This window comes from Rhea pennata, chromosome 1, assembly GCF_028389875.1.
Source record: "Rhea pennata isolate bPtePen1 chromosome 1, bPtePen1.pri, whole genome shotgun sequence".
In the NCBI taxonomy this organism is placed as follows: Eukaryota; Metazoa; Chordata; class Aves; order Rheiformes; family Rheidae; genus Rhea; species Rhea pennata.
The window spans coordinates 150047784-150074119 of record NC_084663.1 but is presented as its reverse complement, the minus strand read 5'-3'; the positions used below and the strand labels follow the sequence as shown (position 1 = coordinate 150074119).

The window sequence follows — 26336 nt, the reverse complement described above, 5'->3', positions numbered from 1 at the left end:
GACACAGCACTCGAGATGAGTAGTGCTGAGTAGAGGGGCAGGATCACCTCCCTCGACCTGCTGGGAGGTCAGTATCACTGACAAGAAAGGTGTATTTTAGCCCAGAAGTGAATGGGATAAAAATAAAAATAATAAAAGAGGGAAATTCTAAGTACAGAAGAGATTCACTGCTTTGCAACAATTAAGTTCTCATGCTTTAGAAACAAAAGCACCACATTGAATGTTAATGCTCTTCTTACCTTACACTTCCATAATGTGTGCATGCTCTTAAGTGTACTATTACCAATGTATGATTAAAAAGGGCCAAAAAGGCCATTAAAACCTCTGTATTGAATGCATTGAAGAGCATTAACTCAGAAATTATATGCTCTGAATTTACTTCTCCTCATTGACTTTTATAAACCATCAGCTTCCGATTCAACACATCTACATGTAGATGTGGAATGACAGCAATACTGCTCTCTACAGAGCCCCATATTGCTGGCAATGGGCACCCTGTATTTTCTGGCTGCTGCTGACAGGTAATATGCTCAGCTGGGTAAAGGGAGTGGAAACTAGGTTCTCTATTTGGTATGTGTATGAACATGTAAGTGCATGAATTTTCCATATTTAACGGTAAAGGCAGGAGAAACAGGAAGGATGAATGGGAATGAGGAGAAATGGGACCAAATTCTTTTCTAGTATAGATATTCAACTTAGTGTTGGAGTGAACTTGGACAAGTATCACAGCTACACAAACAGATTACAGAAGGTAAAGGGATATGCTTCCTCAGGTTATCAGACTGGTGGGAAAGGTGGAAGAACAGAGTACTTCTAATGCAATTATGAGTCCAACTGCAATAGCTCAAACACTGGCTTCACCCACTTCAGACAGCGCCATGTACCTCAAGGGTTAGCTGCCCATGTGCAGTCCAGAGCAGGTCTGCACACGTTCAAATGCAATCAGACCTTTCCCCAGGAGTCACACTGCTATGGAACAGGCTGTGTGCATAAGAAGTCTGGAGAAATAAACAAGTTACTTCTGGGACAATTCAAATTTGAAGAAGTCTTAAATGGAGAAAGAGCATGGGCACATACATGCCTATTGGGTACAAAGGGGACTTCTTGGGCGTCTTCATTTCCTGCTGCAAAAACAGAGCCTGATTGCTTATTCAAGTCTGATGTTGTTTATATCCAGCCTCTGCATCTCAAGAGAAAGAGCAAGAGCTGCTTCAGAGCAAAACCGAAGTTCCTTCTGCGTGGGCCTGCGCAGCCGGTTCTCCTAACAAATGCCTTGTGCAATCATTTTCAACTTCCCTCCCGCTCATCAGTGCCAACATATGTATCATCACATTTGTGTGGGCTACAGCACTCCTAATAGCATGATCTGTCACCAGCCTTTTATGATACTTCATCTCAATGGCTCCTTGGCGTAACCCCTTTGTCCGCTCTCCATCATTATTGTACAGTATGCAGCAATTATTTTGGCTACTCTATTCAGTTTGAGCTGTTCCTTCCTTTTGTATGTGGGCTGTTTTTTTTTTCCTTTTTTCTTTTTTTTTTTAATTAAGGGGTTTTGTTTACAGTATCAGGTTCCTGAATGAAGATTTATAGCAGACCTCATAATTATAACAGCCACAATAAACCGTACCAAAAACGTCATTTACAGCAAAACACGATGCTAAAGTTATTTATATGCCAGCACAACGCCTCCAGTATGTCAGACTAACTATGCATCAATGCACTTCAAGTAAATCAGGTCTTCTCACAAAAACAGCTACTGCTGAGTTACAACTTTTCTGGATTACTCCTTTATATTTTCTCTTTGTCACTGCCAGCACTATCCAGTAGCTTCAGCAGGAGAAATGTAGACAAGTAGAAAAGGGCAGGGAGGAGGAGAGAGATAAATTCCTTTCTTCACAACAAAAGCACATACAACTGCATGCCCTCTCCCCCTAAAAACCCAACCTAGCTTAAGAATTTCATTGTCCTCATTTTGATGAATCCATTGTGAAACATTCAGGGTAAATATGCAAAAACAGAAACCACATTTTCCATTCTCCAGGTTATCCACCCAGGGAAGAGGGTCTGGTACTCTACATCCAGCATGTGTAAGGGAGAAAAGTGGAGCTGAGCAATCTTTCCTGTCCATAAGGTAAGCTCTACAACGTATTAAGGTTGGAAAGGCACGGATAGTCCAGATAACTGAAAACAAGAAAGAAGGAATTGAAATAAAGTTGAGAAGCGTTAGACCAGGGCAGAAAGAATAGAGGAGGAAAAGAGAAAAGGTGGAGTAGGAGACAAAGCGCAAATCGGGCAAGAAGCCAGTACAGATGAACAAAGCCTGGGATAAGCAGGATTCCTGGAAACTCAACCAGCTCGAATGGAAGCAATGCCAGACCACACGGAACTGCCTTAGAAAACACAGAAAATTTCACTTATCTGAGTCATCAGAAAAGTAAAATCCCAGCAATAACAGAAAAATAAGAAAAAAAGCAAGTTCAATGACTGCACAGTGCCCCACCCCTTGGTTCAGAATAATATTTATTACACAGAGCTTGTTTTTAGATAATTTTCTGAAGGTGTTTGGTTTTGTTTTCAAAAATCTTACTTGTACCATAGAATTAACATTCTGCTAATGCTGAAGTAGTCTCTTCCATCAGTAATTATAGTTGTTCCTGGCTTTGCATTATATAACAAGTTTTCCATTCTAACAGTTTTAAAATGATTCACACACATTTAAAAAGTGATATGACTTAAACAGAACTGTGACTTGGTCCCTTTTTTTATTGCTCTCCTAAAGGATGCTCAAAGTTCACTCCATTAGCATTACACACTTAAAAAAATTTACTAAAAACTAAGAAATTGTCTTCAGTTCCTATTCTCCCACCATGAGTTCATGCCATTCATCAAGAATGGAATTATTTCGCATTAAGCCAGCATGTACTGAAAATTCTGTTGTTCCAGGCAGTCCACACCATTTCATAACAGCTAAGTGAGCTTTCAAGGAAGCAGCAGGTACACTTAAGGCAGGTGCATGTGCATTTTTGAGGGAAAAGGAAAGAAAAAAGGACAAGCTTTTAGGGACACAAGCATCTCAAAAAACCCATGAGATATTGAGAAGACCACAATTCCAAGGAAATCCGACTCACATTTGCCATACAGCACAGGGAAAGTCTCTGAAGCATATTCAGACTTCTCCCTTTTGCAGAAGAGGCTACACCAAAGCACGTGAGTAGGCTGAAAACATACACGCATTACATACTGTGTTAGAAACGCCACTTAAGAAGGAGGGACACAATTTCTGTTCAAGTGCCCTGAATTTAATAGCATAATGATTTCATAGACAGGCCAGAGATGCGGCACATCTGATCAAAGTTACCTATTAGCTAAGAAACAACTCTGCCTTACCAACACAGAACAGTCAAACACCAATAACATTGGCACATCCTGCTGAATTAGTAAGAGTAAAGGAGTTAAAAAAAATAACTAGATAAAAAGATTTTTGTGTATCACCCATCCATTACTGATGAAGAGTTGTTCAACAACTTGCTCCTTACCTTGAGCTCTTTGCTTAGCCCAAACCACTTGTACAAAAGAGCCTCGTCTACATTATGGAAATTTGTTTGAACATAATCACAGTTACTCTACTCTCAGAGGAGACAGGTTATTGCAGCATAAAGACAGGCTGACACTGGTGCAAGATCAAGTAACACATCAAAATATCCCACTTTTACTGAAATATAAACATAAAAGGATTTTCAGTGGGAAAGCTGCCACAAATGCCAGCACATTTCGTTTTTCGTAATGTCTCAACATCCACTCTCTCCTGCAATTCTTATTCCTGGAATGTTCTTCTGAATAAACAGACTGTACACAGAAAAAGAGGGTTAAGTTTCACTTTTACAAATTAGCTGTGTATATTCAAATGAAAATAAACATTCCAATTTTCCAGAGAGAAATCATTAGATACCTGCTTCATGATCCCTACAGTCTCTCATACTGTCTGCCTGCTGGTGCCCTTAATGCAAGAAAGAATTAAAGAGTATGCATTATCATTTATGGTCTCAGTATTCCAAACATACCAGCAGCCCACAACTGAAGGACTTTGCATTACAAATTATAATTGCACTGAATGCACTACTGGGTTTGTGACATAAAAAGGAACCAAATTTTTTTTAAAAAAATCAAGCTGATATTAACTTGACAGAGTTGAACCCAGGTGAAGACCTAAAGTCACTGACCCAAGGTAACCACTGATTAATTACCACACATATGTATATAGCCTATCTGATGTAAATAATTTTTTTTAAATGTAGCCTATTATTCACCACCACAGTTTCAATTACAGTTGAGAGACTAATCTTATTTAACATATTCTCTGTGGACTGGCTCACATCCAAATAAATACTTCTCAAGAAAATGCTCAGAAGTAAAATTTGGCTTGAAAACTCAAGTAAGACACTGCTTTTTAAGTCTTCCCTCTTAAAAAAACAATCTATTTTTTTCCTCTTTAGAGGATTGCCACTATTCTCTAGGATAAAATATTGAAATGAACAATTTTCTCTGTATCATATTTTGACCTATAATGATTATTAGATATGTGGTATATAGCTATTGGTCACTACTATCAGGGCAAAAGAACACCTTTTAAGAAACCAGAACTAATCGAAGAATCACACAAAGTTTAGTTTCTGATGCTTGAGAAGTAACAACAAGTTTAACATGAGACATTAATTTGCTAGCCTTTCTAACACTTCATAGACAGGTGCCACATGATGCCAAGCTGAATTTCACACTCAAATCACTGAAGAAAATATAAGAGAACATTTCTTACCTGAAACTTTTTCCTAATAACTGTAGGTTTCCACTGCTGAAGATAATCTGTCTTTTTTTTTTTTTTTTTTTTTTTTTTTAAGTCCTACTCTTAAAACACATAATATTACCATATGTGAAAGAAAACGCAAGGAAAAACTTTTCTAATCTGTGAATGGTTACATACCACTTAGTCAGCTTCCTTACAAGCTTGGTTAGACATTTCAAACAGCAACAGAGGAGACAAATATCTATTTTATAACACAGAAAAACATATACTTTTAAACATAAAAATCAGCATAGGGTTCCAAAGGCATGTAAAGGACCAGAAAATACTACAATTTTAAATATATTATGTAGAAGTTAAATTTCAAATTAAGTTGATTTATGTTTAAAAGCATACTGTTTGTTGGATTTTCAGTTGAATACAGCTATAGATATGAACAACTAAACTAGAGAAAAAGACAACAACTTATTGCTTTTGCAAGACATTATTACGTGAATATTTCAGTATTAGGCATTGTTATTATATAATATAGTTGGCGAACATTTTGGTCAGATTTGCAATATACTTGCAAAAATAGTATTGCACAACTGATTGTTACTTAAAAGCCTATTCCATCTAGGTGTAACTTTAAAACAGAACGGCGCCGTTTACCTTTTACTCTAAAACCTTCTTTCCAAGTAGTCCAGGTTATCTGTATTACTAATTAGGACTATGCATGCCACATTTTTCCTGTTTTACATTTTTTCATCTCTTAAAAAAGGCATTCAATTTTGTAAGAAGTGAAAGGAAAGGAATAAAAGAGTTTCAGTTCCTAGCCCATTTTAAGAGCTATGAGTTATTTTAGTAACACACTTTTTAAAAATCATTGGCATAAATACATTAACAAGTTTACATTTAAAATTGAGTAATCTCATCCCATTAGAGTAAGAAAACAGAACTCTTCAGTTCTGAAGACAGTAATTTTCCTTTACCTCTAAGTTACTGAGTTAATTTAAGACCAAGAACAAACCAAAGGCATTTTCGTTATTTAGCAGCCTTTGTCAAGGCAGTTGTCAGATACAATCCAAAATAAGTGTGATCCTTTTTCTAGTTTTTGTTGCATCATCTAGGCAAAACTTAGCTCATTTTTAAGGCAAAATTATATATTTTTGTATAAATTGTATTTTAAAAATGTTTTTACTTTGTTATAACAAAAGTTGTCATCCTGAATCCTTCTCAGCATGGGCTGCAAAAGATGTGGAAGATCTCTATTTCCCCTTAGTGATACTATTAAACTGGGAAATAAGTTTTACAATATAGGAAAGCTACAATAAAGGCTTGGAAGAACAGCAGTAAACTTTAAGGATTTCACATAAATTTACGAGACAAAAGTATTCAAATAGAGAACACTAAACAATCTTTTGAAAGAGTCTCTCTTTATATTCCACTGGCTATATTCATTCTAATAACCTAACTGCATATCTTTAATCCCTCTTCTCATCTCTCCCCTCCCCAAAAGTAATAGCTAATCAATCCCTTTGCATTCAGTACATGGTAGGATCATGCAAGTTTACCTGACATGCTCTCAGTTCACTTCTTAGCTCAGTTCTTTAGTATTTTCTGTCTCCATATTGGTCACAATAATATGCAACATATTGATTATAATTACATTTAATCTCCTGCTTGGGAAACTGACATTGAGTAAACAACCTTAATGGGATAAGAAGTGGACAACAAACAAAAACCATCTGCTTGTGTACATACCGGCCAACTGTTACAGGTTAACAGCAGGAAAAAAAACTCAGCTTTTGTTTAAAAAGTGTTTCCTGGAACAGATCTAGAGCACACAGGGGGCAACGCATCTTCTCAGCTCCAGGTATACAGAAATGTCAACGGGGAGGAACTTCTAGACCTAGTCCAGACCCCACCTGCCATGCAACTACCCTCGAAACTAGAGCATGTCAGCCGTGTGTCTCTACCTGCATTCTGCAGGCAAACAAAAGCAAACTCTTCTGGCACTCCAAATCAGCTAAAAATTGCACTGCTGCATTAATGTTTTCTGCTATACATCTCTACAAGCCTTTCAGGCTCAGATTCAGCCCTGTATTAGAGATTCATACTTTTTCCAGTTTGGATTCAGCTAGCAATTGCCCAGGTTGGGACCTCATCAGAGGCTTGCATGCATTCATCTACAAAACTAAATCCCAAAGTGCTCTGACAATTTTGCCACACCTCTCCCTCAGCAGCTGTAGCACGGCAGCGTAGGCACTTGCTCAAGCAGCAGCAGCATCTCCTGGCTGGCTGTGGGGCGACGTGCCACTTTGAAGTGGTTTGCATAACTCCAGTAATTGGGAGGCCCTCCTCCCCATCCCTTTAGAAACTTTTAATACACACATACTTTGAAGACGAAACAGCATACAAGCTAGGATAGAGGACCAAACTAGACATTTATGAAGAATGGCAACCGCAACATCCTTTAAGCTTAATATCCTTAGGAAAGGAGTGCTATAGAATAGAAGAGCTTAGTATGTGTAAATTTGGACATGACAGGATTTGACCATTTTTTTTTCCCTGTGTGTACTGTACCTACTCAATCACAGGACTATTTGGTGCTACACAAGTGGTCAAGATGATTGGAAGAGGGAACTCAGTAACAAGCTCCTGGAATTAAAAGTAAAATCATGGGTATCAAATTCCTATCTTTGCATGATCACTACAGCAAATGCTACAGATTCAGAGAGCTCCCTCACATTCCTACATTAACAGTGTAAAGGAAAAAAACATTATACAGTTGTACAGGAGTACAGGAAAGTCAACCCGAATACCTTAAAGAAAAACCATCACTTTACTCCATCAGAAATTATTTGAGCCTTTAATGAAAACTGCAGTCAGGTAACCACAATTCCTCTAATCTTAAAACACAACAACCCCCTCTCCCACACTCCCCAATCCCAGGCTTTGACAAAGAAAGTGTAAGCAGTTAAAAATGAAAAAGACAGACAGAAAGACAGACAGAAAGACAGACAGAAAGACAGACAGACAGACAGACAGACAGACAGACAGACAGACAGACAGACAGACAGACAGAAGAAAAAGGTGCAGCTTTGTCAGAAGACAGAAAAAGTAGGCATAAAATGGGAAAATAAAAATAAATCTACATTATATTGCCCCTTTATTAAGCAGCTAGCACTAAAGATTGCTAATGCTTAGGCCCAATCCAGAAAACGAGGTCAAAAAGGCAGCAAAATTTATGGAAACTTATCTTAATTAGTAAACACTAGGAACAACTGAAGAACCAATAACAAGACTGTTGAATGGGTAGCTAATTGATTAAATATAGTATGGGCAAAAACAAGATGAAGCTTGTTTCAAAATATAATTTGAGCTAGTCATTCGTACTGCTAGGTCATAAATTAACTAACTGCTCCCAAAACAAAATACATCAGAATTCACACCTCACCACACAAATGCCATTTGAAAAGCATGAGATTTAAAAAAAGTATGAGATTTTAAACCTGTTGAAGTATAAAACTTGTGGAAAAAATGTTCATTCAGAAGTTTATATTTGAATTGATTCTAAGCAATCAACATTGGAAAAGAGCAAGGAACTAATAACTTGTCAAAAGAATCTAGGAAAAATAGAGGAAAGGTAAAAAGGGGCATTATAAAGACTTTGGGGATAGGAAATACGGAGTACCTTTCAAAAAACTGAACAAAAGGTTAAGAAGGGGAGGGGGGACTTGCAGTAATCTGTTTACTGAAAAGGAAGAACATTCCTTTTTATCATTCTTCAAAAATAACAGTCAATTCACTCAAAACTGAAAACACTTCTCATACATTGTATAATTGACTTCATGTCATTATCACATTCAAGATAAATGCTTAGATTCACCTAAATAAATAACTGGAGATGAGACGGGATAAAACTACATTCTCTGTAGAATTCACTTATGAAGGCCTCTCCAGTAGAGAGTTCCCCTATAAATGACCGCTCTGGGGTCTATTAGTAGGTAGATTTCAAAGAATTGTACTGTTCATCAATATTCCAGGGAAAACTTCTATATTCTTGATATATTGAAATTAAAATATCACTGTCTCAAAATACCAAGCTATAGGCTGGTGCTCTTGAAGATAAATGCGTAACTACTCTGGATTGCTCTGAATCACTATCTGCCTTCATTAAGCTGGGCCAGGCAGAACCTTCTGTGTCCTGTTTTCAATTGTTAATTCAGATAAAGAAAGAGATACAGCACACTGAAGCAAGTCTTCAAGATTGGTGGAAAAATAGTAAGTCTGTAAGAGTTTCAAAAATTCTTGTACCAGTACTTGGCAGAGGTATGATTTACATCAAAGCAAACCAGTCAGTGCTGGCATCTGCTTTGTCTACACTGGGGGTATGTACAAAGGCAGTTCTACTCCCTCTGTCTGAAATACAAAATAGGCAAGCAACTTGTTTTAATAGTCAAAAGCATTAAGGTACCAGAAAACAGCTCCATCATGCAGTTTCGATTAAAGCAATGAATGGACAGAAACTATCAGACATCGTTAGTACTGCCTCAATATCAAACTATACTCTGCAGTTCAAAAAAAATTTTTAGACAATACAAATTACAAGATAAACAAATTCATTATTTACTCTGTTTCACCTTGCTAAAGCAACAGCAAGACTACTACCCAAGGATAAATCCAGTACTCCATCATGACATAATACCTTTTTTATTACAATATCCAAAAAACTGAGTATGCAAGATTTTGAGATCTCAAGATCCCTTCTTCAATTGCAGGAATGTGCCATCTAAAGACTGTATATTTAAACCATAAAGGAGTTTAAATGTAAAGAAAAGAAAAAAATGCATTTTCTTCATAAACATTCTGTGTGTCTCTTACTACCAATCACACCATCCTTTGTAAAACCTGAAGATTTCTCTCTGTAAAGCAAATATATATATATAGTGTTGGTAGCCCACCCCACCCCATCCCAAGATCAGTTTTTATTAATCTTCTGTATTAGTGTCAACAATCAGCTACAGATACATATTACTTTGAGAATTAAATACATAATCGTTTAATTCAAACAAGCAGAAGGGCAAGAGGAAAAAGCATTATGTGGATGGCACATTTGGTTGTAGATTACCAAAACATTCAGCCTTTACAATTCAATGATTCTTTCTCTAATAATCAACTTTCAAATAAAATTTCTTTGTTGCAATTACAGACCAAAATACACTAGATATTTTTTTTACTACAATCTTACCATAGTAGTTTAAGAAGTACTATTACAAAATGCTTTAATTAGTGTACTCTTTACAAAGAGTCAAAGAGGCAATGTAATAGCAGAGTACAGTGTAAAGAGTGCTTCTAGGAACTAGGAATTTTTGTAATATACTACTTGGTAAGCAAAATAGCTACAGAACTCACAGCCACAACTGTATGTCTACTATATCTCACTTAATTAGCTGCAGCTTCAGTGCATTCAAACTGTGTCCGATGTCTCTTAATGAAGAGTTCTGTCAGCGTGAGCAATTTGAACAGATTAACACTGTTTTGAATTGAAAACACCCCTCCTTTATCTGAACTAACTATGTAAACGTACACAGAAGAGGGGAGTTTAGAACTCAGTCATGGAAGTGAGTGCTTACAATGGCCACCTACGTGAAATTCTCAATCTGAAGGGAGGTGATCTGAGATTAACAGAATCAAAACACAAAATAGGCAAACAAAAAAGGACAATAACAACCAACAGAGCAAACACTTTAGAAAGAGCCTATTCTTTAAGCCTGCTTCAGATAGTAGATTGCTCTGCTCTAAAAAAGTGAATTTAGGACCTAAGGCTTGGAAGTTATAAGAGGCCTAGGAGACCAAAGTCCATCTTCAATGTCACTGAAGTGCTTTCACAAGATATAGCTTTTCCCCGTGTTCACTGGTGAAGATGGGAGCCTTTTTGTAGTGTTCCACCAACTCATCCATAGTATTAAAGCGACGCTGCCCAATACAATAGACATTGTCCACGAGCTGCACCTTGAAATGTTTGTTCTTCCCCGATGCCTTTAGAGATACCGAGAAGTCACTGGGCTGTTGAGAAGAATTCAAAAGGAAAAAAAGAATTATATAAAGGTGAACAAAATGAATACATAATTTTGTGGTTTCAGGAACAAACTGTGCAATACAATTGATCACAATTTATGCTAGTCTTTGTTCCACAGCTCAGTGCTTTAGCTACTTAAGAAACCCAATAGTCTATTATTCAATAAATAATTGCCATCATTATTAACATGCACAGTTAAGTCAGTTAAGTGAAAGCTCCCCAGATACACAGTCTGAAGTTGCCAATTACATGACTAAATTGCAAATAGTATCTTAGTAACTCAATCTAGAAGCACGAGGATGTCAAGGAGAAGAGAAAAAACTTCCATCATTTATGGTTCCTTTGATAGAGAGCGCCCTGGAGAAAGTAATTACTCCAATAGTGCTTGGGTGAGATGAAGAAAATTTCCCACATCACTTTTTTTTTTTTTTTTTTTTTAAAAGGTATGACCACTAGAGGGCCTTTCTTGCTTTGCATTGCAAAAGAAAACACATTCACCTTTTGTCTTCATTACCACATGCATAGGAAATAATTTCTCTTACTTAATACACCTTTTACTTAAGAGAAAGCTCCAGAACAAAAATACAATACAAATCCCACCATCAAGCCATCACCCACAACAAATAAAATTTAAACACTACTTAAGTGATTTAAAATGCAACAATTCCACATAAGAAATCCCTCAAAGACTTAGCAATCGGTTGCTTCAGAGAGGAGAACGCTCAGTGTTATCTGAACAGCCTGGCTGAGCCCATCTGTACAATTGTGTGTGATGCAGAAGAGGAAGGAGAGAAAGGAGAACCCACTACCCCTTCGCTGCCAGCTGAGCTTCACCTTCACCTCTTGACTGCTGCTGGCTGCCCACAAAGACTGGAGTACAGACTTCGCACTGCAGCCCAGTTAACTCCACCCAACAGGGAAACCAGAAAGCAAGAGGGGGCAGCCAGCAGGAAAACTGAATTATAAAAATGAAAAACACACCCCAGAGTTTGTAGCTAAGCTGCTGGCACATAATGGAGATAAGCAATGCCTGACATCATTCTGGAGGTACTGCCACAGGCTCTCTGCCCACTGCAGTCACGGCTTCAGACAAAACTCTGAAGGCAAATGCTGTTTTCAGGTATTCTCCTTCTTGCCTTGCTTGTTGCACCCCCACACCACGCTGCTGCTTCAGTTCTGTCAGCACAGTGAACTGGATCACGAAGCTCATGCAGGTTAAACAAAAAGCACAACAGACTACTGGTTCACAGCGTCACCCTACAAACAGTCCTGTGAGCACAGCTGTGGCACAGCAGGGGAGTGGGAGCCCTTTAAAGTCAGTATTGCTGCTAGACTTCATTTCACAAAATCACAGCCTAAGAACATGTCTACGCTGTATCGGGGGGAGGGGGAGGGGGTGTCAGGTACACACTTGAATGTGTACCCAAATAAGCTTAAGGACAGTATTTCTCAGGTGTCCTGTCTTATTTCCTGCAATGACTGGGGCCTCTGCCACACAGATGCCCTACCTTCTGCCTTCTCCAAAATCTTATACTTTGGATCTTGCCATCACCTGTTTTGTAACTGATACCTTCTATTCCCTCCCTTTTCAACTCCCCATTCACCCCTCCAAAAAAAAGAAAAATACCCTGCAAGATCTAGCTAAGCTTGCTTTGGCCTTGTCTAGCACCCTAGTTTTGTGTGGCAGCACTTCACCTCTCACACTGCTTAAGCCAACAGCCAGCTCCTAAAACCTTAACTCTTCTTTCTCAAGGCCCTGCATTTCAGATCCACAAACAAATTAAAAAAAAAACACAAGAGAATTACTTCTATGTGCAAGCCAATACAGTGCTTTTGCCTTGTCTGCGAGCCCAGAGAAGGCTCCACAAGCCTGCTTCTGTCGCTGGTGCGGCCCGCTAGTGCATATCCACGCAGGCCTGGCTCACTGCGCGAGAGGAGAGACAGGAAGAGGCAAAGGAGAGCACTCCCCAAAGCCTGGCCATCACGGGTGCGCGCGCGCGCACACACACACACACACACACACAGAGAGCACACTCCCATGTGAAGGCAGCCTCAGGCAGCCTCGATCAAGTCCATTGGCTCAAAGTAAATGCAGCATCCTCCTGCGAGTGCCGGGGGGGGGGAGGGGGGGGGGAAGAGAAAGAAATGCCTGACAGAATATCTTTGGGGTTTCTAACACTCGACCCAAGATGCATTTCAAGCCCTGTCATCTACCCCTGGCTTCAAGTTTGAAAACTGCTATTTTAAGCCAGCCAGCTCTGATACTAAAAATCTTACCGTCCTGCGAGTACAGAATATACACCTGCGAGGAGTTCCTGCCAAAGCTAACCAGTTTTTAATACCTACCCCATTGGTTCAAAGTTAACCCAGTCGCATCAACACCGTGTCATGATCAACAGGACTACAGCATGGACAAACCCTCTGGCAGTCACAACCACATAGTTTTGGAACCTGTTTGTATTTCAAGGGACCTCTTCATAGCCCTAAGAAACACTCACTAAATCATCGTAAAATAAAGCAGGAACCAAAGCAGAGCTCTGCACTAGTAAGAAGTTCAGCAGCCAACTCTGGGACTCTGGAATTGCTGATGAGTGATTTAGGGCACCGGCTCTGAACAGCGTGCCAGTTGCTCTGCTCGAAACATGAACTACAACGTAAGTCCGTGTTCAAGTCCAAGCATTTTCAAAAAGGACAGTACAGAAAGGAGCACCTAAGGACTAGCTGATGAGGATTTGAATAAACAAGATCAAGTCTTGTTGACTTAATTCTGATGCTTCTATAATACTTACGCCAGCACAGAAAACAGTAACTGGAAGGCCCTCATTTAAAACAGAAGTTATAAATGGGAAAGTCATAATCTGAACCAAAAACATTTCTTTGTTTTTGAAATAGTTAAAGATCTTATGAAAAAGGTTTAAAAACAGCTGAAAAACACTTTATGCTTTAACAAGGTTTTAATGTTTTCCAACAAAGCACAGCTGCTTTTACCATGTCAAAGTTATGAGTTTCCAAAGCTCTTTGTATTCACTAAGAATCATTATCTTCAGATTGGAAAAGATGCATTAATGACACACAGATAGGTGCTCGAATAGACCTTAGATCGCTGATCCACTGTACTTGTCCTATACACTGGCCATACTTAGACTTCTTTGAAGTGGTACTCACAATACATTAAATACTTTCCCTGCCATTTTAATTACAGCTTTAACGAATGACTGTTCTCCTGAACCACTGACCATTCTTCCCTGCCTCTGAGCTCTTAATTAGATCCATGGATAAATAGGAGACATTATTATTGTTCATTTTCTCCAGAATATATGTTACAAAGTTTATTCTTCTGGTGATCTAATTTAATTAAAGAAAAAAAAATAAGGAAAGGCTGATCTCACTCTTTTGAGAGCCATCATCCGGCACAAAGAGATAGAAGAGCTGGAACAGCTGTTGCAAAAATTCTGAAACCCTTTACTGGCCTCAGATTGGTAAAGTCTACAGGACACCGGAACAAAGAGCAAAAGCAACTGGACTTGCATTTGCTTTTGTTTTACTTCTTTCCCACTGCAACAAACAAGCAAAACAGTTAAAGACTATTTAACAAAAATCTCTAGATAAACTACTGCTCTCCAAACTTAACATTATGATTCTGAAGTGTATTGGTTCAATGCAGCTTGAACTGGTTCCTTGCTGTCCCCCTTGTATTTGTTCCAAGTCTGTTTATTTTATTTATTTACTGCTTAAACTATTTTGTTTCAACTGCTCACCATTTTTCTCCCTTTTCTCCCCTAAATTAATTGCTACATTTTGATGTAACATACCAACTTTTCCAGGAATAGAAGTCTCTCATACACCCTATAAAGATACTTAAAAGTAAACTTTAATCCCTAGAAAGTCATTGATGATTCTGCAGAATTACAGAACATAGTTTCATGGCAGGGAGCCTGTGAATATTTCTGTATGGTCACAATCGGAAAGACTTAAATATGAAGCTAACTCAATTCCTAAAACAGCAAACTGAAGATTATCTGATATGCATTTCCAGCTCTTCAGTTCAGCTGTACTATTTCTTAAAATTGGTTCAGATTGCTTTATTTTAACTCTTGCTTATGACTGGACTGGCTGTAGGCTAGCTTATGCCTGCTATATGTGGGAGACAACAGGCAAAATCATGCTCTCTTAACTTTGCTTCTTTGGTCATGAACTTGATCATATTTTCCAAAAAGGTGGAAAAGATTATCATGAAGACAAGGTATAAAGCAATATAAGGGGAAATAAGGGTAACTGGAAAAAAAAAAAAAGAACTCTCTTCACAACCTCCACTTGAGGATGACACAAGACAATTTTATAATAAATAGCAAGGCTGAGGAAAAATAATCCTCCCTGAACATCTTTTCCTGACCCTGTAACTCAGTTCTTTTCAATCCAGTTTCACTTCCTCCATGAAAAATTTTCTCATGCACTCATTCTTCAGGTTATTCCATCCCCTCAAGATCAGATCTGCTATGTTACCCTGGTACTTCCCAGCTCCTTCAAGCTCCATAAACAGGCTTCCCTCTATTCCTGCTCAGAAAACAAAGCCACTCAAGTCACTCACTAAAAAGAAAATAAACCATAGTTCAAAAGTCTAGAGTTAAGCTGGAAAGAACCTTATAGGACTGTTAACAATTCCTTTACCTACCCCTCCACCCCATATACTCTATTTATATATATTAAAAGCTCTTCCTCTCTATGTAACATTCACCATGTTTTAAAAACAACATTAGAAAACAATTTGTTTCATAGATCTTCATAAATAGCTCTGAAGATGTCTACTCTTCCACTTAAAATAAATTGCTAGGATATATCCTTAAACTTGTCCTTAGAGTTTCTCCTTTTTTCCATTGTAGTCAACCATAGCATGTTACAAAACATGACAAATGCTTCAGTTTTTGAAGAGCAGTCATTGCTTCTTATCAGGTGCTTGGAGGTTTAAAATCAAAGAAATATAGGACACCCAGGCACTACAGAATTTGCCCCTCAACAGCACATAAGCCCTCAAAGTCTGCCTTCTTCCCCTGCCGTCATTATTGCCAGGCAAAGAACACAGAAGCTAAATGCAATCTAATGGATTGACCCAGATCCATCCACACCTGCAATCCTCAGAATCACCTGAATACACCACACTACCACCCTGTTCCAGGATCTGTTACTATAATTCGATAGTTGCGATACTCTTAGCAGAATTTAGCCCTTACTTCCTAATGAATAACTGCTCCTAGATTGCCCACCACCCCAAACACCAACACCCTCTTCTCTCCCCCCCCCCCCCCAACTGGAAATAATTTAGGAAAAATCGCTTTTTCCTCAATTCACATGAAGACATCTCAAAGCACTGTTGTTTGTCTAATCACAAGTTTCACATCCACTAGCAGCTAAATACAAGGGGACTGCAGGTCCTGACAGAAGCTCTCTTTGAAGTCGCATGGTGCTAGCAGCAGCCAAAGCTGCTTGGGAGCCGGAGGTGCGTGGTGCTCTCCCACATCACAAGTTGCTGAGAGCTGCTGCTTCCTGTTAGCTACTGCAGGGAACAAGCAAACAGACTTGTTTTCAGAGGTGAACCTAAGCAGGAACAGTCTTCCCTCCAAACTTGCTCCTGTCTGTCATCTAGGCTAGCGGAATTAAAGTCTTGGATCAGGACCATGAAGACCATCTACCCAACAAAGTCTGACAGCATCAGCCAAGACTCATTTGCCTTGCGTTAGAGACAAAAACAAAACAAAACAAAACAAACAAAAAAAACCAAAAAACAAAAATCTCTAAAGAACCTGCAGTTCACAAAGGGTAAGAGAAAAGAGAGTGGCTATAAAGAGACAGTATTGTTTAAATCAACATTATTTGTTCAGGAGTGCTATTTAAAAGATTTTTTTTTTTAATCAATTGAGCAGCCTGCAACAGAACAAATAAAATAGCAATCCTAACTAGGGATATTCCACCTCAAGCTACTCCTTTACATCTCCAAGAACTCAGGTGACAGTAGCTAGGTATTAAGGAGCTGGCAAAAATTTTACCAGCAGTAAACAGTGCCTCTTGCATAAATGATGGACTTAAATGGCTCAAATAGACAAGCTTATGATTCTAATAAATAATAGCACCTAATTAAGATAACCAGACTTCCAACTACATAAGAAGAGTTCATCTCTGTGTATTCACCACAGTATTATCCCTTAGATCTAAGTATAACTGAGGATAGTATCTTTAGCTAAAGGAATCTAGCCATGGGATAAATCTTATAAAAACACTGGAAAACCTTGCACACTAGTAAAATTTTAAATTAAAACACCCGTCATCATCAGTCTGTTGAAAACAGAGAATCATAAACCCTTATCTAAGTAGCTAAGAGAGACGAGTGCAAAATTCAATGAAATCTAGAGAATATTATTTTATACAAAAAGCTTTCAGTAACTATGGTGATGGAGGGCTAAAGAAAACCCTAAAATAGGTCCAAATGCAGGCACAAGATGATTAGGATAACTCATTTTTTTCCATGGGGTCTTTTTGGAAAGGACCAAACCCTATACCTACAGTTTTGATAGATGAATTCATAAAGCAACGTAATGGGAAGTGTTGCTCTTGGGAAGAAATGAGAACTGGACAGCAGATGGCTTCACTCTTTTCAGCCTGATTCCTCTAATTAAGATCTTTGGTTTTGATCTTGCAGACACTTCTGATGACTTCTAGCCTTAGCACGCACAGTCGCTGCAGTTATGCATGTGAAATACGGCAGCAGTCAAGATTCTGACAGTTATTTCTAAAAGCTTCTTTGTTTCATAATAAACTTGAAATAGATCTTTTGTTAGCCATCTCTTTTTCCTGATGCTATCACCTATGCCCATTAGCTTATTATATCATTCCTGGAACTTAAGAAAAAAACAAACTAGTAGTCTCAAATCGTTTTTATAACTCACATACATAAACAAATTAGGGGATAATATGATGTATAAAATGATGAAGGTAGATATAGGTGGGATGTAGTAAAATGTCTCTTTAAATCTAATAAAAATTAAAGTGACATAAATTAAGTGAAACAAAGCAGGCGTTTATATGTGTAACTACAACGTATTTCTCACTGCTTTTTTTTTTTTTTTTTTAAAAAAAGACAAAAATGGAATCTGCAAGGCCAGATCAAGATTAAAGAAAAAAGAATGACTTCCTCAATTCAGAAGACAGTTACCTTAGTTTTCTGTCCAAAAAAAATTACTGCAACATGGAGCTCCATCAATTTCATGAGACTCCAATAAATGTCGTATGCTGGAAAGAACTTAAAAGACAACAATGTGAATGAACCTTTTTGTGCTCCGCAAGCAACGACTCCCCCAGCAACAACCAAGGCAGCCAATTTGCAACTGCTTTGCAAACAAGTGCATTTAGCATCATGATGTCATGTTAAATTAAAAGGTTAATGTGTTCTTTCCAGGAAATTCGTTTATTCAAGCAGCAGTCTCTCAAGAGCGAGGAAACGGGCTGCAGCACAGCGGTCATTACGGCACGCCCCTCGGCAGTGGCTGCACACTTTTGTATTTTAAGTACTATGTTAATTTTCAAACTGTTCTTCTGGCACTGTCGCAGAAGATAGAAGACGTTTGGTAACTACTTATCAGGATAACCCAAAATGCAGCATCCAGGTCTGAAAGTAAGCCTCTCTCTGCTGGGCAGACCTATCAAGGGTACATTGTTTTCCATACTCTTGCCAAGGTCACAGGCAGGATGCGAGGTTTGACAGACAGTTGGACTACTGCAGAGTAATCTAATGATTACCATAATCCCCTAGTAGTTTTTGACATTTTGGGAGACTGTATGCCCCACTGCATTGTCTTTTCTATAGACTACACAAACTTAAGCCTGTCAGCCTCTGTTCATAAATCATGCTTCTAAATCTCTATTTTTCTTCTTGTTCTCCTCTAGTTTATTTGCATATGTCTCCATTTTGTGGTTACAGTCAACCGAGAACAGAAATAGGAACTCACTGACACGCATAAGTAAAGCTTTGAAGAAATAGCAGTTTGACAGATATCTTCTGCAGAGAAAAATCAATGGAGGAAAGACATCTGAAATCTAATCAGACTATCATATACAGCAAAAATATTCTGAGATATTACAGAATTGTATGTTATCAATAATACTATATAGGATGTTAAAATTTTAGGGAACAGACTCTATCAGGACTGATGTTTCTCCAACTTCAACAACAACATACCAGTAATGTGTTTCAAAAATTAGAACGGAATATATTTCATTTGGATTTGGAAAACCCTACATAACCTTTTCTTGTCTTTAAGCTGTTGTTCTGTTGTCACTAGCAGCCACTGTCCATCTCTTTGCCAAGATGAAGCATGCAAGCCAGTCTCAGACTTCGGTACCATGAAATTAAAAACACAGGCCTCAGTTAATGCAGAAGATAGATTCTGTAGCCTAAAAACCTGCCTTTTAGAGTTTTGTAAGGAGCTTTATTACTAAAGCAGTTTTATTCTAAAGGGATATGTGTCCTACCTAACCAGTCTGCCTCTATACTACTTCATAGATTTTGACTTCATCCTGAGACTTTTCCAAGTGGCAGAAATCACAGCTTACAAAGAACAAAACCAGCAAAAGGAAATGTGAAATATACTTCCAGAAAAGCATCAGGAACTTTAAAAGGACCTTCATTTCTAAGGCTGAGCTTAAGTTGGATTTTCCACACCAAAGCAAACTCACTGCCAGTATATAGCAATACCAACATGTCCTGTTGAGTAGTTAATGAAATCATTTACACAAGCATGGGGACGGTTCTTCCTCTGTCAGGAGGCAATGATAAAGACTATTACAAGTTCTAATCAGAAACATGTGCAATCAGTACAACCTTCTGAAAACACGTTAGAGCCAAGAAGCCTTTTAAAAATCATATTCTGGCTCAAACTATATGCAGTTGACATTGCTGTAACATTTATTTGCAGTCTACATTGTAAACCAGCTTATCGCCCAGATGGACATAGTAAAGTTGATATAAATATGCTTTTACAGAGTTAGATGTTTGTAGCTGTATGTGGAGTCTTTACATCAGTAGCACTGTACTCCTATATTAAGAGACTGAGTTGATTTAACTCATATGGAATTTTATACGTGAAAGAGCAGAATACGTAGATATAGGCAGGTACTAAACAGCAAATTGTCTTGATGGAGTGACCCTACAATTGAAACAATGAATGCAAAAAAGCCCTGATCATAAATTAGGTTTAATTCATCCTTAAATTTTTTTGTTGCACTTAAAAGATGGTGGATTTTAATAATTCCCTCATATGTCTTTAAAAAATCACAGTCAAAGTATAATTAAGAGTGCCTTACCTACACATTCCCATGCTTCAACACACATGAAAAGCCTTTCAATATAATTTTAAATTTGAACTTTCATCATTATAATGATCTCTAATCAGTATTACTCATACCCCTTTGATGTCATCAAGTCTCAATTTAGAAGCTATGAGCTGCTGACTTGACCTTCTTTGTAGTGTATCGTAATTTTAACAATGATAATAATTTCATCTTATTACAACCCAAAATAATCTAAGCAGAGCAGAAATGCATAAAAAAATTGGATTTTAATCAATAACCTCTATAATTATTCAATTAAAACAAAAAGAACTGACCAATGCTAAGATCCTATTTTACATTAGTTTTAAATTCAAATTAATGGCTAAATTTTCAATTCAATTCACAAGAACTATTTTATCTTGCAGCACTACAAATTTGAGGAGGATTGCATATTGAGGAATACAGGAAAGGTCAAATTGAAGCTTAAAATAATTACTTGTCCACTGATTGGTTAACCTCCCCCAGACAATATAGCCCAAAACTATTACGTTTCACTGCAAAGTTGACTGCATTTCTGTAAAAGACTCGTTCTCATATAGAGCAAATGTAGCAATTTGCAATGCTGAAACATTGCCTGTTTCTTTAAGGATGAAAGGTACCACACTTGTTAAAACAAACAAACGAGCAAAAAAAAAAAAAAAAAAAAAAAGAAAAAACATCACATACTATAAAAATTGAAGCATTGAATATCACTTACCGAAGATTCACTATCTCTAACAAGGAAGTCTCCTTCCACTCCCCTTTCATTTAGGGCACATTCTGCTTGATGTCGGGTAACATTCCCATAATACCACTCTCTTCCAGCAAACCGTCCTGTAGAAGATGGCCCTGTGTAGCTTATCTGAGGTGGATGGGAAGTGTTAATGGTAGGACCATCGCTTACGATTACTACATAGTTTTTAGGAACAAGACCAATTTGCCCTCTGGCATTTTTACATTTCCACCACTCTGGGTCATTTTCTGGCTTTTCAATGACTTCCATTATTTCCCCTTTTTCAAAATTGAGCTCTTCTTCTGTGACGGAGCTGAATGGATACAGTGTCTGAACAATATGAAGTATTTTGGTGCCCTGGCCATTACTCATAGAAGCGCCTTTCCTTAAACTTAGAAAGCTTGGGGAATCTGCAGTTGCTTCCTCAACTTCCTCTACCACATAGTTCGAAGGAAACCAGCCAATTTGTCCATTGTAGCTACCTCTCCACCAGCCATCGCTGCATTTCTCCATGACAATGACCCGGGATCCCTTAACTAGGGACAGTTCATCCTCTCTCTCTGCAACATAGGCAAACTTAACGTAGGCTGGAATGTTAAGATCATAAATCCGGTCCGCACTGCTACCATTGGATGGGTATTCAGCATCTGTGCTAGGAGTAGGTGAGGCATCTCGCGCACTCGTCTTTCTTTTTGTTTTTCCCAAACCTGTTAAATAAAGACATAAATGTGAAGTGATCACTCAATGTTTTTTTTTTCTTCCATATTGCAAATGTTGAACTTAGTGACAACTCTTCTGCCACTTTAACAAAAACGTTAGATGGAGATTACATCTATCATACTACAGACACCCAGGAAATGCCAACACTCTTAACAGATTTATCTTTTAACATTTAGTATAGGCACCATTAGATAAGTTTTAATTTGTATTATAATGCCTCTCTCACTCCCCAGTAGTGCTGGAATTTTAAACACACAGTTAAAAATAGTGGTTTCTTTACAATAAAAACAATCCCTCCAAGAACAGCACAGCTGCATGTCATGCCCCCTAAAAATCCAGTCAACTGATTTCTCATTTAATTTCAGTAATAACTATAACTGGACTGGAGCAAAAAAAACCCAAACAAAAACAGGAAAAAAATCTACAAAAAAGTTAGCACAGTGAGAAAAGTTCACCTTCCCTACAGACTGCATTCGACTCTCCATTTTATATGTCAGTCCTCAGGCAGCTACAGCTGTAACTAGTTCCAACTGACAGGCCTCCTTGTGAAATCTGTACATCTTTTGTGTAAGTTTAGTCAAATACTGTAAAAACAAACTTCACAATAAGGAAGACTATACATTCTCCTATAATCTGTAAATTTTGTAGTACTGTTATGGCCTCAGCAGTAGCATTAAACACAATATACACAAGAAACAAATACTATTAATGGAATAAGCTTTCTTTTTAAGCATGCATTTACGTGGTTTCTCTATGTACGGAAGAAAATACACATTTTTTTGATGTACTTTTCAGACTTCTTTAGCAAGGAGTGCTTAAGCATATATATACAAACAGACAAATAAAGTGAACAAGTATCCTTGTCTTCTGAAATTCAGTAATAAAGTTTTGAAGATACTGAAAAAGAAATCTCAATATTGCACAAATCATACACTATCTCAAAACACGTATTGGACAGAATTAAGAAAAACAATATAAAAGTCAGAGCTTTTGTACTTTTCTCCACGTTCAAGATCCTTGGTGACAGGAGAGAAATTCACTTGAGACAAAACTGTGTAAATATAAGATATGGCAAATTGAATTTGAAACAGGAAAGATTTTGGTTTTGTTTCTTTAAATAGTCTCATCAGAACATAAAAGTGATTTCATTTTTAACTACTTATGATAATTTAACCTGGCCACTTCACTGCTGAAACGTGCAAAAAAAAATTTTTCTTTTTTACATATACATACATCTTTATATAATTAGTATATTCAGCAAAGATATTTATTTAGTGCAGTTGAAACTATGGGCATATTTCACAGCTTTAGCTAAACAGCATACACGAATGATGCAATCTGACCATCAACAATAATATCCGAAGAGTTAAAGACATTAACAAATACAGTCTTAACACCTCAAAGACTGAGGTGTTTGCACCTCAGCAAATTCCTATGACCCTAAAATGTTTTCTGACCTTCCCAGGTAATCTGCCTCCTGTTAGAGCTTGCTGACACCCAGCCAATCTAGCTCTAAACTAAATTTCAGCTGAGAATCAGTGGCTGTGCTTTCAGGCAAAATGACTGAGACCAGCTTATTGTACTAGGGGAGGTAATCCAGGAAAACAGTGCTTTAACTCTAAGCAAGCTCCAATAGGAAGCTGTCTGATCTCTGCCAAGATCGTATTTTTTCCATCAATTTAAAGATAATTTTCAAAAGACTAGATGGATAAGAGCTGAAATAAGGAATACTGAATTAGGTTAAAATAAACAAAAGCAAGGTCTTTTGTTAGAAAAATGTAGGGAATTACTTGCTATTACTTCACGTAAAACCAAAATAACTGTATCTCAAAGCACAGATTCACTCTACATAAAGCCCCACACTAACATTAAACCTTCCAAATTAAAATTGACATACTTTGTAGGGAAGATACGCAACACCACTTCTTGAAACTGCTGTTCTACCGTAGAAGAATGAATAAAACAAAAAAAACAGCAGATGATGATGCAGTGGCTGACCAGAAGACAAGTAGTTAAAAACCAGAACACAGAGATAATTATGAAGAACAGGGATGAACTGTGAGAAGAGAATGCCATAAACAAAAGTATCTACAGAAATGTTTGTTGACACAATAGGTGAAAAGAAGTTTGAAAAAGCTTCTAAAGTCTGATAAAGGTGGCTGGGCATCTAGCCAAAGTTTATCATCTAAGATTTTTTTTTCCCCTGGGAGTCTAATAAACTGTATCTTTTCTCATAAACCTTCCAATGCCATGCCTGACATGTTTTAAACACTCCTTTCCATCCCTTTCATTCAAAGCAAACCATAACAAAGTTGGAAAAATTCAGAAGCCTCACTGTTTTTCTTTGCTGGTAAACAATTGCAGATCTTTCTCAGTCTGAGCTAAAATACTTCATTGAACCAGACTTTTAAGCATGATAGCAAACTAGTGATTTGCCTTTTGAAATAGCAGCGATATGCACCAAAGATGGTTTCTAAATGGTTTGACGAAGGTGACTAACAATTCAGAGACCCATTTGCACGTTGCACACAGTGAAGGGCATGGACATCATCATCAAATGCTCATTTTTCTACGAGGTTGCAGCATTCGTAAGTGTTTCTATGACAGAAGAGGAAACAATTTGTTCTCTGAGCAGAAGTAAGGAAATCTGCTCCTGTTTTGCTCCTTCTGGCTCGTCTTCCTCCTCTGCCTCCCCCATCTCCCGCAGTATCCTCAGTTATAGCCCCTCTTACCATATGACTGCCTTGGTGTCCCCAGGTTTCTCTCATACCTTTGGCTCCCCATTGCAATCACCAAAGTGCCTTCAGAGGAGCTGCCCTTGCAGCCAAGCCGGGTCTGGCTAGCTGCTGCCTGGTGACCCCACACCTGGTAAGAGCCGGGGCTGCCCTGCCTTTCCCTTCAGAGGGGAGGCCAATGATGACCCTCCCAAACACCGACCTAGAGAAAACTAGTTAATTTATCTTCACTAGTCAGTCAAGTTTGGTTAAAACTGGCCAAGTTATCGAGGGTAGACAGATGGATGGACAACGACAGCTGACAGAAACAGCATGACTGTATAAGCCTCATTTCCGTAGGAAAAGAGTCTAAAAATATTATTTAGGAGGATGGCTGGTCATAGCCAAGTAAGAATAAAAGCTAGGACAATTATAAACGCCCTCTGCCTCTGTGACAATGAAACTCCCTGGTGGGGGGAGGGAAAAAATAGAATACAATCTATATGAGTAATATCCTGGAACAGTAAACATTGCAATTACTTGCTACTAATAAAAATGTACCTTTATTATGTATTTGTAAGAATATCCCTATTCTTATGTCCTGATAAGAGTGAAATCCACATTAGAATTTCCTAGAAAGCAAAACATTTCAGTACTTCAGGAGTCACACTTGGAAGAGACAAATATACTTGTGATTGCAGTCATAAATTTGGCATTTTTATTGTCCTCATTTCATTAATATATGTTAAGATAACATATGTTTTCATTAAAATACAGCTACCAACTACATTTTCATATTCTAGACTCTCGTTGGTTACAGCTCAACTGAAGCCATAATCCCTTGTAATGCAACTAATCGTTGTGAAGAGAAATCCAAAGCAGTGGATTAGCTTTCAAGTGAGGGGAGGGGAAAGAGTGGAAGTAGATAAATCACAAAGCAAAAGAAAACCTATTTCACATTATGGTGTCTAGTAAGAAATAACATTGCACATAATCTACAATTGACACATACTAAACTAGTTCATTTTACTTTCCTCAAACAAGCTGCCAAGTAATCTGAGCAGGTTTAATTTACAGATACATATACTGCCAAGATAAAAAATTTGGTTAGCATCATTTTAGGAGAATCATGCACAGAAGAGATCTTTCTTTTCAACTCTTTCTTTTCTCTGGAGCCAAACAAATCCCCTGGCCCTGAGTTTATTTCTAGGAAGACTCGGAAATGTGCTTCCCACACCACTTAGTACCCTCTTCCTTTCTTCTTAAGTTGCAACTTTAAAGAATAGATGGTTATTTTGAGCAGCACAACTAAGGAAAGCCTGTTTCCTATAAATTTGCTTCCGGTCTCCTAGGTCCCCACTGTGAAAACCCCAGCTCTGCACCCTTTTATGTCCTGTTAGTCCTGTTATGTCCTGTTAGTGACTAAGTGCGAATATCTGCAGGTCCCGCAATGTTCTCCAGGACATCTCTGTTCTCTAGCTCATATTTCCACCACCTTCTCCCCACAACACTTCCCACCTTCCCTCATGTTCCTTAAGCTCCTACAGAAAATTTCTTCAGCTCCCTTTTCTTAAAACTCTGCAAATGCAGGAAGGTCCTTCCAATAACCCCTTTAACGCAATGCTTACTACTGCTAGTGTCCGTACCCTTACCTAACTCCTGCCTTGCTGGCTAGCAGCTTGCCCAAAGCTACACGGACAGGCCACACAGTAGAGATGCGCCAACTATCCAGCTTTCTGCTGCTCAAACCAGAAGGATTCCTCCTCCTTCTGCCTTCAGTGAAGACACTCAGAAAAAGCCACCGATCTATGGTTTTTATGAAAATTTGTGGCTAGGGTAGAAACATTTAATTATCTTTAAAACTTTTTCCTCCTCTGTCAAATTTGGTTAAAATTAGCCAACTAATTCAAAAGCTATTGAGTGGATGAAAAAAAGACAGAGCCTGAG

At 38.0% G+C, this 26336-nt stretch overlaps 1 protein-coding gene across 2 annotated transcripts in view; it reads right to left on the bottom strand.

The window, feature by feature from the left end:
* The window catches only part of LOC134154962 (cytoplasmic protein NCK2), a 170059-nt gene that overhangs the window by 68672 nt on the left and 75051 nt on the right, over window positions 1-26336 (bottom strand). The window contains exons 4-5 of one of the 2 annotated variants that reach the window (XM_062601635.1): window positions 20941-21662; window positions 9389-10852 (exon numbers count right to left, since the gene is read on the bottom strand). The exons of the other annotated variant lie outside the window; for it this stretch is intronic. Of the exons in view, the coding sequence (XP_062457619.1) occupies window positions 10658-10852; window positions 20941-21662 (917 nt within the window). The 3' untranslated portion in view covers window positions 9389-10657. Of the gene's footprint in view, window positions 1-9388; window positions 10853-20940; window positions 21663-26336 lie in introns of those variants that run through there. 2 annotated transcript variants of the gene reach the window in all.